Source organism: Pelodiscus sinensis, chromosome 3 (assembly GCF_052426305.1).
Source record: "Pelodiscus sinensis isolate ZL-2025 chromosome 3, ASM5242630v1, whole genome shotgun sequence".
Classification (NCBI taxonomy): Eukaryota; Metazoa; Chordata; order Testudines; family Trionychidae; genus Pelodiscus; species Pelodiscus sinensis.
This window is the reverse complement of record NC_143054.1, coordinates 200,501,505-200,516,645: the sequence shown is the minus strand read 5'-3', so window position 1 is coordinate 200,516,645 and position 15,141 is coordinate 200,501,505. Positions and strand designations below refer to the sequence as shown.

The window sequence follows — 15,141 nt, the reverse complement described above, 5'->3', positions numbered from 1 at the left end:
AAGTTCTTCTTCACACAGTGTGTAGTCAACCTGTGGAACTCCTTGCCAGAGGAGGCTGTGAAGGCTAGGACTATAATAGAGTTTAAAGAGAAGCTAGATAATTTCCTGGAGGTTAGGTCCATAAAAGGCTATTAGCCAGGGGATAAAATGGTGTCCTTGGCCTCTGTCTGTCAGAGGCTGGAGAGGGATGGCAGGAGACAAATCGCTTGATCGTTGTCTTCAGTCCACCCTCTCTGGGGCACCTGGTGCTGGCCACTGTCAGTAGACAGGATACTGAGCTAGATGGACCTTTGGTCTGACCCAGTACGGCCGTTCTTATGTTTTACATTGCTGGCGTGCAAAATGAGAAAGGTAATAGAGGCATTTTAAACAGAGGGCTAGGGGAAAGCCAATAGGTAGGTAAGAGGCACCAGTTTGTCCTGAGAGCTCCCTAGGGGAGGAGTTATTAAAAGGGATCCTTAATATCCCAGTGAAGAGGAGAGGCTAGAAGATGATTCAGTACGCTTAGGAGATACAGATGAATGAAAAAGAGTCCAACTGAATTACATCACAGGAAGGCAGACGGTTAAACACAGATACTTAAGTCCTTATATACAAATGCTAGTCATGTAAATACAAAGACGGGTAACACGAGAGTGCCTCATATTAAATGAGCCTATTGATGTTGCAGGCATCTTGGTGGAAAAATTGATAATCAGTGGGACATGATATTACCAGGGTACAAAATATATATTGACAGAGTAGGACATGCAGGTGGGAGAGAGGCATTATATGTGAAACAAAGCATCTTAGAGTAACTCAAACGGTACCATAGACTCTCTACGGAGAGAAATTTCACGCTTGAACAATAAGAGCAAAGCAGGAATAAATCACTGACCACCTACCCAATGTGATGATGGTGATGGTGAAATGCTCAGGGAGAGAGGGACAAAACCTGAAAACCCAATAATAATGGGAGCTTTCAATTATCCCCATGTTGCCACAGGGTGGGACGCAGAGATACAATTTCCAGCCGTCATTAAATAACTGCTTCCTGGATCGTTTTGTCCTGTTCCCCACAAGGAGAGAGGCAATTCTTGGTTTAGTCCTAAGTGGTGCATAGGATCATGTCCAAGAGATGAATGTAGCTGAATGGCTTGATAATCGCAGACATAATGTAATTTAATACAACATCCTTGTAGGGTGGAAAATACCCAAGAACCCCACCGCAGGAGCATTTAACTTCGAAAAGGGAACGATACAAAAATGAGGAAGTGAGTTAAACAGAAATTAAAAGGAAGCCTCCCAAAAGTGGCATGCCTAAAAGCTTCATGGAAACTATTCCGAAACACCATCACAGAGACTTGAACAACGTGTCATTTGTAAAAATAAAATAAAAATAAAGCAGGATCAAAAAAGTCATCAAAGCTAAACAGCAGAGGAAAACTCAGAGGCAAACAAGTATCCTCTAAAATTTGGAAGTCAAATAGAAGGAAGCATGAACCCTGGCAAGGCAACTGTAAAATATAAAAGCTTCAGAGGAGGACCCGGGTTAGTCTGTAACTGGAAAAACTTAAAAAACAACAAATAGTCTAGCAGCACCTTAGAGACTAATAAAACATGTACATGGGATCGTGTGCTTTCATGAACACAACCCACTTTTTCAGATGAATGAAGTTATTAAAGGTTTTGTTTCTAATGGCATGTCTAGAATACGGGTTTTTTTCGAAAGGAGATATCCAAATTCTGTGCTAATTTGCATATCTTCTTCCAATCACTTTTTCGAAAGCAGGTTTTTCGAAAGTGAAAGTAGTCTGGACGCGGTTTTTTCAGGAAGAAACCCTTTTTCCAAAAAACCCACTCTTCCTTAAAAAAAGGAGATTTACACAGTTTTTTGAAAAAGGGTTTTTTTCTGAAAAAAAGCATCCAGAGTACTTTCACTTTTGAAAAACCCACTTTCGAAAAAGCAATCGGAAGAAGATATGCAAAGTAGCGCCAAATTTGCATATCTCCTTGGGGGGGTGGGGAGGGGGATGTAGTTGGTGCCCTTAATAAAGAGCAGAGGTGAGGGAGAGAAGGAAAAAGAAGGGGGAAAAGGGAGAAGAATAGTCAATTGGAGTGTCCATGCTAAAGCGGATAGAGAGGGAACTAAGTGTTCTCAAGTCCCCATTGTTTGTTTTTTTATGTCATTAGGATGTGGAATGTAGCCAGCCATCCGCCCAATGGCTTTGTCCATACCTCTGTGGAAGGAATCAGACCTGTAAATGAAGTTGAGCTCTGAGGCCTCCCTGTGAAATTGGCCTGAAACAATACAGTGACTTCAAGATCCATTAATGAGTGCCCGGGCGAGTTAAAATGTTCCCCAACAGGTTTCTGCTTTGTGTCCATTCATTCGTTCTCGTAGTGACTGTCCAGTTTGGCCAATGTACATGGCAGAGGGGCATGGCTGGCATTGCTGGCATAGATCACGTTGGTGGATGTGCAGTTATATGAGCCTCTGATGTGGTGGTTTATGTGGTTAGGTCCTGTGACGGTAGTTATCGTTATGCAGGTCAAAAAAGAATCTGAATTTGTGTCTTTTCTGGTAACAACAACCTTTTGTAAATGCATCAAAAGCAAGCCTGCCCGGTAGTCCATGGGACCACTGGTGGTAAATAGCAGGACCTCCTAGGGATCTGGATCAGGACTGGAGCCGTTCACCATATTCACAGATGATCTGGAAGAAGAGGTCAATTGTCAGGTGGCAAAGTGTGCAGATAATTGAAAATGATTCAAGTTAAAGAGTTGCGAAGGCATCTCACTAAACTGGGTGACAGGGCAACCAAGTGGCAGAGTGGTTCAATGTCGATACACACAAAGTAATGCACATCCTTAGTATAGTTATCCACGTGAATATTCCCCTCTATACATACAAAATGACGGGGACTAATCTAGCTATTACCACTAAGCAGAGAGGTCTTGGAGACCTTATGAATCATTCCCTAAAAACATCCATTCAGGGTGCAGAAGCAGTCAGGAAAGCTTGTTAGGAAGGGGGCAAATAATAAAATGGATGTTATTTCAAATGCATCTTCCAGTTTACTTGGTCTGGTTTAGATAATGTCCCCTTGCGTATTCGTGCCGGGCAATGTTTTCTTACAGTTTAACTGAGAAGGCATTTGGTCTGTTGGCTTTTAGGGAGTCATTTGTAAACCAGGCCCTATGCATTTTATAATTCCTCCTCCCGGTTTTTAATTGACCTTTGCTTTCAGTTAGTAGCCTCGTGTCACAATCCAGAGCGGTAGCATTCAGTGCGCAACAACAATAACTTCATTGGTCCTGCTAATTTGTGAACGTCACACAGTCTCATCTGCCAACACTTTATGTTGAGCGCGGCATATGAGCAGCTCTTTCTCTTGCTCTCTCGCACGCTCTCTCTCTTTTTCCTTCTTTCTTTAACTCCTGTGACAACAGTGACCATGGAGTTTTGTGAAGGACAGTCCCAAAATCCTGCCCCATCTCTCTGCTGTAGAGACCTCTCCTATGACTAGCGCTCTAGGAGTCTTTCTGGGAATAGCTACTACTGCGCCCATGAGACGGGACTGGATGTGACCCTGCTCCCGGATGGTCACCCCGGAGCTTCTGCATCAAAATCCCTTTTGCCTACAGAGCAACCGTGCGCACAGAAGAAAGGCTCCGAGCACAGCATTTGCAGGAGAGATGTGATCTGTACTTGTGCAAGCCAGAGGCACTGGGAAAGGCGAGTGACGTCTGCTCTACAGCCCTAGCTAAGAGCCAGTTGGCTTTAGGCTCCTCCTGATGACCCGGGCCTGTCGGCTCCACACTCGTACGGTCCAGGTGTGGTCACTTTACGAACTCAGCCGACAAGCCACTTGAACTCTTCCAGGAGCCCTTCCAGTGAGCTCCTGAGCAAGTCCAACATAGCACTAATTCTGATCTTCCAAGGGGCCCGATCCAGATCTCCTGGATGTCCATGGCAAGTCCACATTAGGTTCAACCCAGCTCCAACTGAAATTAAACTGCCAAAGGCTGTTCTCTGCGAATGTTACCCCTCCGTTCTTCTTGCCGGTCACTGTCCACCTCCCTTCCACCACAGGGTGCTTTCCTGGGGGTTGTTTGGCCACAGCATTAGAGCCGGGTCATGTTGTATTTCTCCTGCCGATATTACTAACCTGTAATATACACTCACACCTGCGCCTGCTCGGCTACACCGGCTCAGTCTCCCCTCTTCCGTTACATGTGTGCCATGTCTCTGTGGAGACAGGCGTGTGCCCATGAGGGAGAGGAGCTTCCCTGCCCCCGCCCCTAGCGCGAGGGTGAGGAGTGGGCACCGCGGGAAGGCAGGCGTGGCAGGGAGAGGGAGAGAGGGACTGTGACCGGCGGAGTGGGAAGGGGACAGTGGCTGTTGGACACTTTTCCTCTGGCTCTTATTCGTGCCATGAACACAAACCCAACAGCGGCCGTTGCTCAGCATCCTCGCTTGAGGGCCCTGGTTTGAACATCTCGGCTAAGGCGCCAGAAATGTTTCCCACCAAAAGGGACCTCCCCACTCTTTGGAATTCAGGCAGCTCTGGGCATTGGCTCCTTCCCAATCCAGCCAATGTTATGCTGGAGAAATCCCAGCAGCCTTTCCCCAGAGCTGTCTCGCCTCCGGAGCCTGCACTCTTCCCCCCACCCCGAGGGTCCCCACGCTCCGCTCTGCGGGTGACGTAACGTGAGCCCTTTCATTCACAGCCATCTCTACATGCTTCTCTGCTGCCCCTCTGCCTGGCATAGCCTCCTAGCCCCTGTCGCCTGGTCAGGGCGGCGTCTTCGAGGGACGTCACTCCGCACTTGCCGGGGGAGCTTTCAAAACCATCTCCCCTTTTGCCAGCGGTTTGAAACATTAATGGTGGTGACACAAACCAGCTCCTGCCACAGTCCCTTTTGCTGAGCACTGTACTTGATCCAGGAAAGCATTCGGGGTGGGGGTGGGGGAGCATTTACCTACCGGCTGGACACACAAGGAGGCTGAATTAAGCTTGTGTGGGCCTCCATAGAGCAGAAACTTGCAACTTTTGATTGTGTGACATAGCAGCCTAACTGATCTGTTCCCATGGTGTGTGTGGGCGCGAGATCTCCTGCCCTTCGGCGTCAGTGGCAGGAAGTATTACACCCAGAGGTGCTGCTGGGATCAGATCCTTACACGCATCAGCCACAGAACCAGAGGGGCCACCCAGGCTACAGCCCACCTGCTCTTTGGCCGGGCCAAGTCTGAGTGGTGTGCTGTGACCAAGTGCACCAGGTCCCACACCCTCGCACTGGCATCTCACTTTCGATCATGACAAGCATGTAGGCAGGCCACGTTTACGAGTCTGGTGTTGCAATCTGGCACACAGGGTTGCAACAACACTTTGGCCGGGTCTACACTGACGGGGAAGGTTGAATTTAGATACGCAACTCTAGCTACGCTAATTATGCAGCTGGAGTCGATGTACCTTGTTTTGAGTTTCCCTGCCATCCCCAAAGTGGGGGCTCCTGTTGACTTCCCTTACTCCTCGCAGGAGCAGTAGTACCAACCACTGACCGGGGGGGAGGGGAGAGAGGAAGCCTCTGAGTTCAATTTAGTGGGTCTTAACTAGACCCACTAAATCAAACTCCAGAAGATCAATTGCAGCACTGAGTGAAGACATGGCCTCAGATGTGAAGGGGCTGCAGGTCCCCATGGATTAGGGACTGCTGGTGGGGGTAGGGGCACATGAGACAGGAAGAGGAGGGCTGGGGAAAATCTGTGCCCACAGTCTACATGATAGTCTACAGCCCCTGCTTAGACAGTGCTTTTTCGATTTTATATAAAGCAATTTTGTCTAGCTAGGGGTTTATCTAAACGCAGAGGCGCATTTCTCGCTCGTGGAAAATGAAGAGGTTTCATGTAAAACAGAACGGCGGCTCTAAACTGATTTCAGTGGCACTGCACCCGTTTATTCCCGCAAAAGATGTGGCCCAGCACATGTAACCATTAGGCACAACTGGGAGAGAGTTGATCCCTCAGGGTCAGCTCCTTCCCTGCTGTGTGATATCAAATGCTTCATCTGGCCAGGGCTACTCAGAGCAGGGCACTACAAGACAGTACATGTAGGGCTGTCAGAAAGACGGCCACTGGGCGGTAGCAGCTCAGTCTTGCTTTTCGTTCATACGTGACTAACCATCAGGGCATTAAGCTAATTCCGTTGTGAAACAGGCCAGCTCCGAACACACACTTCTTCCTGGCGCGTTGATTTTCTTTGCTGAGGACAGAGCATTCTTTCATGGGGCAGACATTCCACTCACATGGTTTGTGGGCTCTGGGTAAATGTCAGGACTTCACTTTCCTCTCTCGCTTTCCACCGAAAGACAGGCTCTGGGGCAGCGTGAGGACAGGATGCCCGGCAACGGGCTCCGAGAGCTGATGGTTCCTCCCCTTGTTCTCCGTGGATTATTTCATACCAAGTATAAAATAAGCCATGTCTTCGGGGGCAGGCTCTGAGAGCTGTTGTCTAGTTGAATGGCGCCTCACTGAGAGTCACCCTGTTGAAGTCACGGAACCACGCACGGCCTCAGAAATTCACATCTAGGCTGCTCCTCATAAAATTCTCCTGTGTGAGGAACCATGTCAGAGTCGAAGTCTTCCCTGTTTAAACAAAGGAGGCGCTACCATCACCCGGTGACAACCACCGCAAAGATAGCTCCATTGGCCCTGACAAGGGCGTCTTGCCTAACTAACCTAGAAACTCTGCTGTAGGTTTCCACAGCTTCCGAGGCTCTCTAAAGGGGTGGCTTTGTTTTTCCAGCGTGGAACAATACCAAGCAGCGAGGCAGCAGGCTGTAAGCCAGCTGTATCTGTACAGCGTGCCGTGTCTCTGAGGGTAGCTAGCACACCGAGTATTTAACCACAGCATTTCCCACTGTGATTTTGCAGCGTCCTGCCCTGCCCTGGATGCTCCCGTGGATGGCAGAAGATTTGGTACCAAGTACTTTGTGGACCATGAAGTCCATTTCACCTGCGAACCTGGTTTCCAGCTCGTTGGTTCCAGCACCCGAGTGTGTCAGGCGAACGGCAGCTGGACTGGAGAAGCACCACAGTGCAAAGGTACGTGCCTCTTCACGCCTTTGGTTTGAGTGTGCGAGCCTGTCTTCATGCCACTGCACAGGCCCATGCGTGCCACATGAGAGAACAAAACCAGGAAAGTGGTGCGGCTGGAAAACGCCGTAACTCATTAGTGCGGATGGTTGGTGTGCAGGAAAGACTCGTGCCTTGCTGGCTTCTCAGCTCTGCTATTGCTTCCCCGCCGCTTGTCAGTTATCTGCCTAACTTCAGCTTCTTGCATAATAGGTGTGGGGAGGAGAAGGAAGGGTTGTTGTTTTTTTTTTAAAAAAAAAGCAGATCTAGAAAGGATTCTTCTCCTGAACCTTAGCAACCTCACTCTCTTTGCTGAGACTCGAGCGAGTGCGGTGATCTCAGCACTTAGCTTTGTGATATTCTGGTCTTTGCAAAGACCAATTCCCAGGGGACATGAGATGTGGAAAAGCCAGCAGCTGGGCCTCAGTCCTGCCTGCAGAACTCACAGCTGGCCCCTGCAAGCCTCAGCAAGTCCACGCTCTTGGAGTTGTGCTTGGAGAGTCCCCACTGAAGTGGAAAAGTCATTCGATGGGTCCCCCCTTACAGCTTTGCACAACAACGGCTGGAGCTGGGGCATTGGGCACCAGTCGTTCGGCTGGTTTCCAGCTCTGAGTAACGGGCCCAAGGCCCTGACAGCAAACCTCACATCATTCCGCTTTTCTCGTCCCGAGTCCCCGCAAGTTTCAGTTAATATGCTCAGGGCAGAAGCTCCGAGCTTAAAACCAACTCCCTAATAGACAGTTTATTTCATAACAATAACTATCAGTGTCTGAAGCAGCTGGCATGCCACATTCATAATAATTCTCCTCAGATGTTTATTTGGACGGCTGCCTTTCTGTCCCATGTGTGATTGATCTGAATTGGCAAACAAGAAAATTATATATAATTACCTCTATTAAAAATAATTTACTGGGCAGAAATACATTTCATGGTGGTTAACAGGCATTCGGCTTAATGCGGTTGCACAGAAAAGGAGTTTTTGGGTTGTTTTTTAAAGTATGTTTTCCAAAACCGCAAGACTAATTGAAACTGGTATTCAAAGCCTAAAGTACCCACTGTACCACTCTGAGCACGGAAGGGACTCAGCAGAAAAACCGTCCCCTCAGATGTCCATGGACCTGAAGGGAAGACTTTGTGCCGAAGCAGCATTCCTGCATGCGGGGAGGGCAGTAGCGTTCTCGCCATGAGTTCCCAGCTCTCTGCCAACCAGTCATTTTGTGACCCTGCGCCGCTTGTTGAACAGCTCTACGGCTTTCTGCCCTCCGCTGTATCGTAACGGGGAGATGACGCAGCCACAGGAACGCCTCTGTGGAAAAACCCGTCCAAGTGCCGTGGATGGATTGAAACGATTGCTCCCAAATGTATTTCCAGTTCATGGATAGTTATTGTAACAGCAGCTGAGCTTTCAACAGCAGGATCCATGCTCCAGTTGACACCCTGTCTGCTCCAATTGACACCCGTTTAAAATTTGCATACTGCATGGCCATGGAATGCGTCTCTCTTCTCGAGCCTACTGGTTATTCTTCCTGGTAGAACAGAGTGGGGCACAGGCGGGAGATGCACGTGTGCAAGGGTGCTTTTATACTAGTGTGTCCTCTGGCACCAAGCATTTTTCATCATTCACCCTCCAAGGTGTGAGCCTGTCGACCAGGGCTGTTTGCTGGGTAGGAGTGGGAGTCCCTGGGGAGTCCACTCCTCCGCTGCAGACAACCAGCTGCTCCCCTGGTCGTGGAGAAAAGTTTAAAAATGCTTCCCAAGTATTCCCTGAAGGCTCAGAAACTAGCGGTTCAATCAAAAGAACCCAACATGTATGAGGGATTAAAAAAACAATCTTGTGATTTTTGAGCCAGTCTTGTGAGTTTGAAAGACCCGACTCCTCAAGAAGGATGTGGAGAAATTGGAGAAGGTCCAGAGAAGAGCAACAAGAATGATGAAAGGTCTAGAGAACACGAGCTATGGGGGAAGACTGAAGGAATTGGGCTTGTTTAGTTTGGAAAAGAGAAGACTGAGGGGCATGAAAGACAAGAAGCAATGGGCTTAAACTGCAGCAAGGGAGGTTTAGGTTGGACATTAGAAAAAACTTCCTACCTGTCAGGGTGGTTAAACACTGGAATAAGCTGCCTGGGGAGGTTGTGGAATCTCCATCCCTGGAGATATTGAAGAGCAGGTTGGACAGACGCCTGTCAGGGATGGTCTAGAACTCTAGACGGTGCTTGGTTCTGCCGGGAGGGCAGGGGACTGGACTTGATGACCTCTCAAGGTCCCTGCCAGTCCTAGTGCGCTAGGATTCTGTGATTAACACTTGGGACATTTGAAGACACTTCTGAAGATCACATTTTTTTGCTTTGGGGGATGCCCCAGATTGCACCAAAGGACGACACCCATGACTGCTCAATGCCCCATGCAAATCTCTTCCCAGCCCTGCTCCAGTCCTGACGCAGCAGCCTGATCACGGAGAAAGCGGAGACATTCCGGAGGGGCCTGCTGGGAAAATATTGGCAGCTCTTCAGAAAGACCCGCCCTGGAATGCCCCCTGGAGCAGTCTCCGTGGCTCCTGGCCCCTGACATTCCCGGAGCCAGGCTGGGCTCCGCTCCCTTCAGAATGCAGCACTTTGAGTCGCTTCAAAGAAACACTGTGGAGCAGCCTTTATAGAAACGGTGCACGTGCCGCTCACAAGGCGCTGCCATCTGCTTTCACTTAGTGCACATGGACCGTCCAGAGGCCCCCATTCAGAAACAAGGATGGGAGAAGAATGACTGATGCTAGATAAACCTCCTGCTGACCCCCTGCTAACATGGATGCTTCAGCCAAGGAGCCAAGAACCGCCTTCCAGGGCTGCTCCATCTTCAGACCACTTGTAACAGAGAATGGCAGAAACGTGCTCGCCCTGATGTGGATATTTGCACCTTTGTACAAGGCAGCATTGCCTGGTGGTTAAAACACTGGTCTGTGCCTCAGGAGACTGGCTGTTTCGCTGCCAGCTCTGCCACTGACTGGCTGCAGGCAATGTGGGCAAATCACTTCCTCACCCTCTGCCTCTGTTTCCCCATCTGTAAAATGGGGCTAAGGACACTGACTTCCTTTGTAAAGCATGTTCAAAGCTACTGACACAAAGTGCCAGAGAAGCAATATTAGTATTTACACTCTTTTAGGCGTGGGCTTAGGAAGTCATAAAAAAGGACCGAAACACTAAGACCCCAGGCATCCCAAAGACAAGCTGAGGAAGAGATCAAAGCTTCTCCGGAGTGCTAAAACCAAACCTTAAAGTATAAGGCTGCATCTAGACTGGCAAGTTTTTCCACAAAAACAGCTGCTTTTGCAGAACAACTTGCCAGCTCTCTACACTGGCCGCTTGAATTTCCGTAAGAACACTGACAATCTCATGTAAGAAATCAGTGCTTCTTGCGGAAATACTATGCTGCTCCCGTTTGGGCAAAAGCCCTCTTGTGCAAATGCTTTTGTGCAAGAGGGCCAGTGTAGACAACGCGGTATTGTTTTGCGCAAAAAAGCCCCGATTGTGAAAATGGCGATCGGGGCTTTCTTGCGCAAAACCGGGTCTAGATTGGCACGGACGCTTTTCTGCAAAAAGTGCTTTTACGGAAAAGCATCCGTGCCAATCTAGACGCTCTTTTCCGCAAATGCTTTTAACGGAAAAACTTTTCCGATAAAAGCATTTGTGGAAAATCATGCCAGTCTAGAGGTAGCCTAAATGTAAATGATTCTGATAACAAACTATCTTTAATGCAACACAAATTGTTTAAAGTTGGTGGGTCTGTGAACACAGGCCCTGCTTTGTGTGTGAAGCCTTTATTGATTTTATAACCGTCCTACAAATCCTAACATGAATTATGGACCAGCAGCACCTACAGCAACCAAACACTTTGGAATCACAGCGTCACTGACTACACCACCCTCACCCCCTCTCCCAGCTGATCTTCAGTGACCTCTGCTGCGCCCCGCTGAGATATCTGTGCTCTCCTTTTGCTGAGAGAGCCAGGCATCACCCATCACGTGGAGCCGCTGCTTTTGTCTTTCAGTTGATAACGAGTTAGTCCACGTCTCAAACGTCCCACAGAACTCACCCCGGAGGGATGGCGCGTGGAGTGGCTCCGTGGAGGAGCTCAGGGTCAGGGCAGAGTTCTAGGAGAAAGTTTGAAAAATAAATCCAGCCTCCTGCTAGGCATGAGCTTTTTGGAGGCAGGCCTTTCATCCCTGGCATTTCAGAGGGAAGGACTGAATTCCAGTCTTAGTTTGAAATCAGGCCTGTATTGAGGTTGGATGCCGTGTGAAACAAACCGTGCAATTTGTTCTGGATAAAGCCCATGGTGTGTATCAGTCCTTCGGCTCCTAAAATGACCCCCTATTGCCAAAATTCTCTTGATAGCCTGGGTTATTGACATTCACGCAGTAGGCCTGGCAAGCCTTACATAGCTCGGGGCTCTGCCGATTGAAAGTGGTGTTTGTCTAAGGAAATTCCACCACATTGTCTAAAATGCTAATGGACTATTAAGCTCCCGGCAAATACCCCCTGCATTGCTGAAATCTCAGTGCGCGGGAGATGAACTCGGCCATACTCTTTCAGAGCAGGAGTCAGATTAGCCTGTAACTGGAAAAACTTAAAAAACAGCAGATAGTCTCTGAGGGGCTGCAGGACTCACACAACATGTAGATAGTGCCATGAGCTTTCCTGGGCATGACCCTCTTCTCCAGATGAATGGAGCAAGGTGTCTGGTTTTCAAATCAATGGCACAGAGAGGAGTTCCGTAGCTTCCCCGTCGAGCTGGCTTTTGAAATTGGTTTGAAATAAGGTGGCGACTTTGAGAGCCATTAACGAGTGTCCAGGCAGGTTAAAATGTTCCCCAAGAGGTTTAGAAAGAGACCAGGCTCGCTGGGGCGAAGGGGGGGAGAGCCATTTAATCTGCCCAGGCTTGGGATGTCGATTCGAAAGAAAGAAGGCTTTATGTAGCTTTCCTGGACGGGAAAATGCTTGGCAGCCGAGGAAGCCCTGCACGCCTTTGCTGCACACCTGGGCCACCACTGTTGCGCATTCCACTTTGGGACATGCCGTGCCCCTCCCCCCCAGCTTGCAGCCCAGGTGTACGTGTGGCCCATGCACACCATCATCGCCGGCAGCACGCGCGGGGCGAGATTTGCATCTGCGCTGGCAGCACATTCAAGGACAGGGCGGTGGATGCGCCCTCACGTCTTGGTCAATCACGTCATGTTCTGGCAGGCCTGGAATATCCGGGCTCTGGGCCTGCTGCCCAAGCCAGCTCAGCTGTTGGCGTGCGCTAGGGGCCTGCTGTCCACATGGCCCGGGCAGCCTTCGCTCCCACTCCTCCGACGTGAGCTAGGACTGGAATGTGCTGAGCAGGGGCTTGGGACTCTGTCTCCTTTGTTGTGTGACCATTTACTACCCTGCAAGCGGTGGGGTTGTGCGCTAATCAAACCCACCGGGAAAGACCCTTTGGGAGGTTGGCTGCTTGGTGATGCAGCCAGACACGCTCACGGCACCCTCACAGGCCCGCCGACGGGGAGTGCCCCAAGCCCCGGAGCTCCAGGCCGTTCTGCCCCACCGCTTCTGGGAGCGCAGAGCCAGCCCCTCACACCTGGCCCAGGGGCCCTGCACCCGCAGTAATACACCTGCTGACTTGAAACAGCAAAACCAAATGCACATGCACTGAAGCTGCCCAGGGAATTCTGGGTAGTGGGGCTGGACGCTCGCATGGGACACGTGATGTGGTGGGGAAAAGGCCGGCTGCACAATTCAGGCCGAGATTTGGAAAAACGGGTGCCTCAGTTTAAGTTCCTAAATCCCTATTTTAGGCTTCTAAATCCTTAATTTACAAAAGTGCTAAGGATCCAGCTCTCTCCCCCTCGCCCCCATTAACATTTAGACCCTAAATGTTGGGCACTGATTGTTAAACCTTGATGTAAATGTATCAGTATTAGAGAGTTCTATTTCGTGCAGGTATTACAAATTATGATTAATCATTAACAAACTAGGGAAACAACCTAGACAGAGTTACTATAAGGTGGGTACATAACAGGTTGGATATCCATTCCCAGAGAGTAGTTAGCAATGATTCACAGTCATGCTGGAAGGGCATAGCAAGTGGGGTTTCACAGGGGTCAGTTCTGGGACTGGTTTTGTTCAATATCTTCATCGGCGATTTAGATAATGACATAGAGAGTACGCTGATAAAATTTGCAGATGATCCCAAGCTGGGAGGGGTTGCGAGTTCTTTGGAGGACAGGGTCAGAATTCAAAATGATCTAGACAAACTGGAGAAATTGTCTGAGGTCAATAAGATAAATTTCAATAAGGACAAATGCAAAGTGCTCCAGTTAGGAAGGAACCATCAGTTGCACACATACAAAATGCCTAGGAAGAAGACTGCAGAACGAGATCTAGGGTCACAGTGGACAACAAGCTAAATATGAATCAACATTGCGATACTGTTGTAAAAAAAAAGCAAAGATCATTCTGGGATGCATTAATAGGAGTGTTGTGAGCAAAACACAAGAAGTATTTCTGCTCTACTACACACTGATTAGGCCTCAACTGGAGTATTGTGTCCCATTCTGGGCATCACGTTTCAGGAAAGATGTGGTCAAATGGGAAAAATTCCAGAGAAAAGCAACAAAAATTATTAAAGGTCTAGAAAACATGACCTATGAGGGAAGATTGAAAGAAATGGCTTTGTTTAGTCAAAGGGGGAAAAACAGAGGAGATATGAGAGCAGCTTTCAAGTATCTAAAAAGTTGTTACAAGGAGGAGGGAGAAAAATTGTTCTCCTTGGCCTCTGAGGGTAGGACAAGAAGCAATGGGCTTAAACTGCAGCAAGGGAGGTTTAGGTTGGACATTAGGAAAAACTTCCTACCTGTCAGGATGTTTAAGCACTGGAATAAATTGCCTGGGGAGGTTGTGGAATCTCCATCCCTGGAGATATTGAAGAGCAGGTTGGACAGGCACCTAGACACCGGTCAGGGATGGTCTAGATCATGGGTTCCCAAACTGGGGGGCGTGAAGAAATTCCAGCTGGGGCACGAGGTGATCCAGTCTCCCCCCTCCCCCCTCCCCCTATCAAGTTTTGCTGCCCTGTTCAGTTCCTTTTTTTTTTTTGCTCAACAAGTTTTGCTGATATTTGTGGGGGAGGGGGGTTCAAAAATCAAAAAGGGGGGTGTGATGCCAAAAAGTTTGGGAACCACTGGTCTAGACGGTGCTTGGTCTTGCCTTGAGTGCAGGGGCCTGGACTTGATGAGCCCTCGAGGTTTCTTCTGGTCCTATGATTCTATTAGCTTGGCCCCCCAATCCTTACTGCAGGATCAGGCCTAACGCTAGGAAAGCCAGAGCCTGTGTGGTTTGTTTTAAAAATGTTTTTTCCCCTTAGTGATCAGCAAATGCTCAAGTAACCCCTGCCAGAACGGTGGCACTTGTGTGGACGGAGTAAACCAGTACCGATGCTCTTGTTCTCAAGGCTGGGCCGGCGAGAGCTGCCAATACCAACTGCAAACAGGTACGGAACGTGGGTCCCTGTGACAGAGTCTCTAGCATGGCAGAAGGCCCTGCCCATTCTCAGATATCAGCCTCGCACCTCAGCATGACAACGATTTCCACTGCGGTAGTGCTTAGAGGCCCACTCCCCTTGCGCCGGGCGCTGTACAAACACGGAACGGAAGGAGCGTTCTCCTCCCAAAAAGCTTCCAAAGACCATGAACTTTCACACGTCTGACCCTGTCTCATCAAGGAGAAAAAATGCCACATGGCTTCGATAACAAGTCACACAACATGGTTAATCAATAGCAAATAGTCCCCTGCCTGGGCCCAGCTGCCAAGGCAGGGGCTGAGCATGCCAGCGGGAAGGTGCAATGGGAGAAGAACAGACCCTCTCTCACTCTCCCACCCCCTGCCAGGCCAATCAGAAATCTTAGGAAACACTTCAGCCCACATGCCTGCACCTACACGTCACCTATGCCCCTGAGCAAGAGGAATAGTGATTAAAAACTCAAGTAAAACTAT

General features: G+C 49.1%; 1 protein-coding gene across 1 annotated transcript in view; it reads left to right on the top strand.

Annotated features, from left to right (window-relative positions):
- Positions 1–15,141, top strand: part of FBLN7 (fibulin 7) — a 42,491-nt gene that overhangs the window by 17,796 nt on the left and 9,554 nt on the right. Inside the window, exons 3-4 of the mRNA XM_075925892.2 lie at positions 6,917–7,087; positions 14,513–14,638. Coding sequence (XP_075782007.2) covers positions 6,917–7,087; positions 14,513–14,638 — 297 coding nt within the window. The remainder of the gene's footprint in view (positions 1–6,916; positions 7,088–14,512; positions 14,639–15,141) is intronic.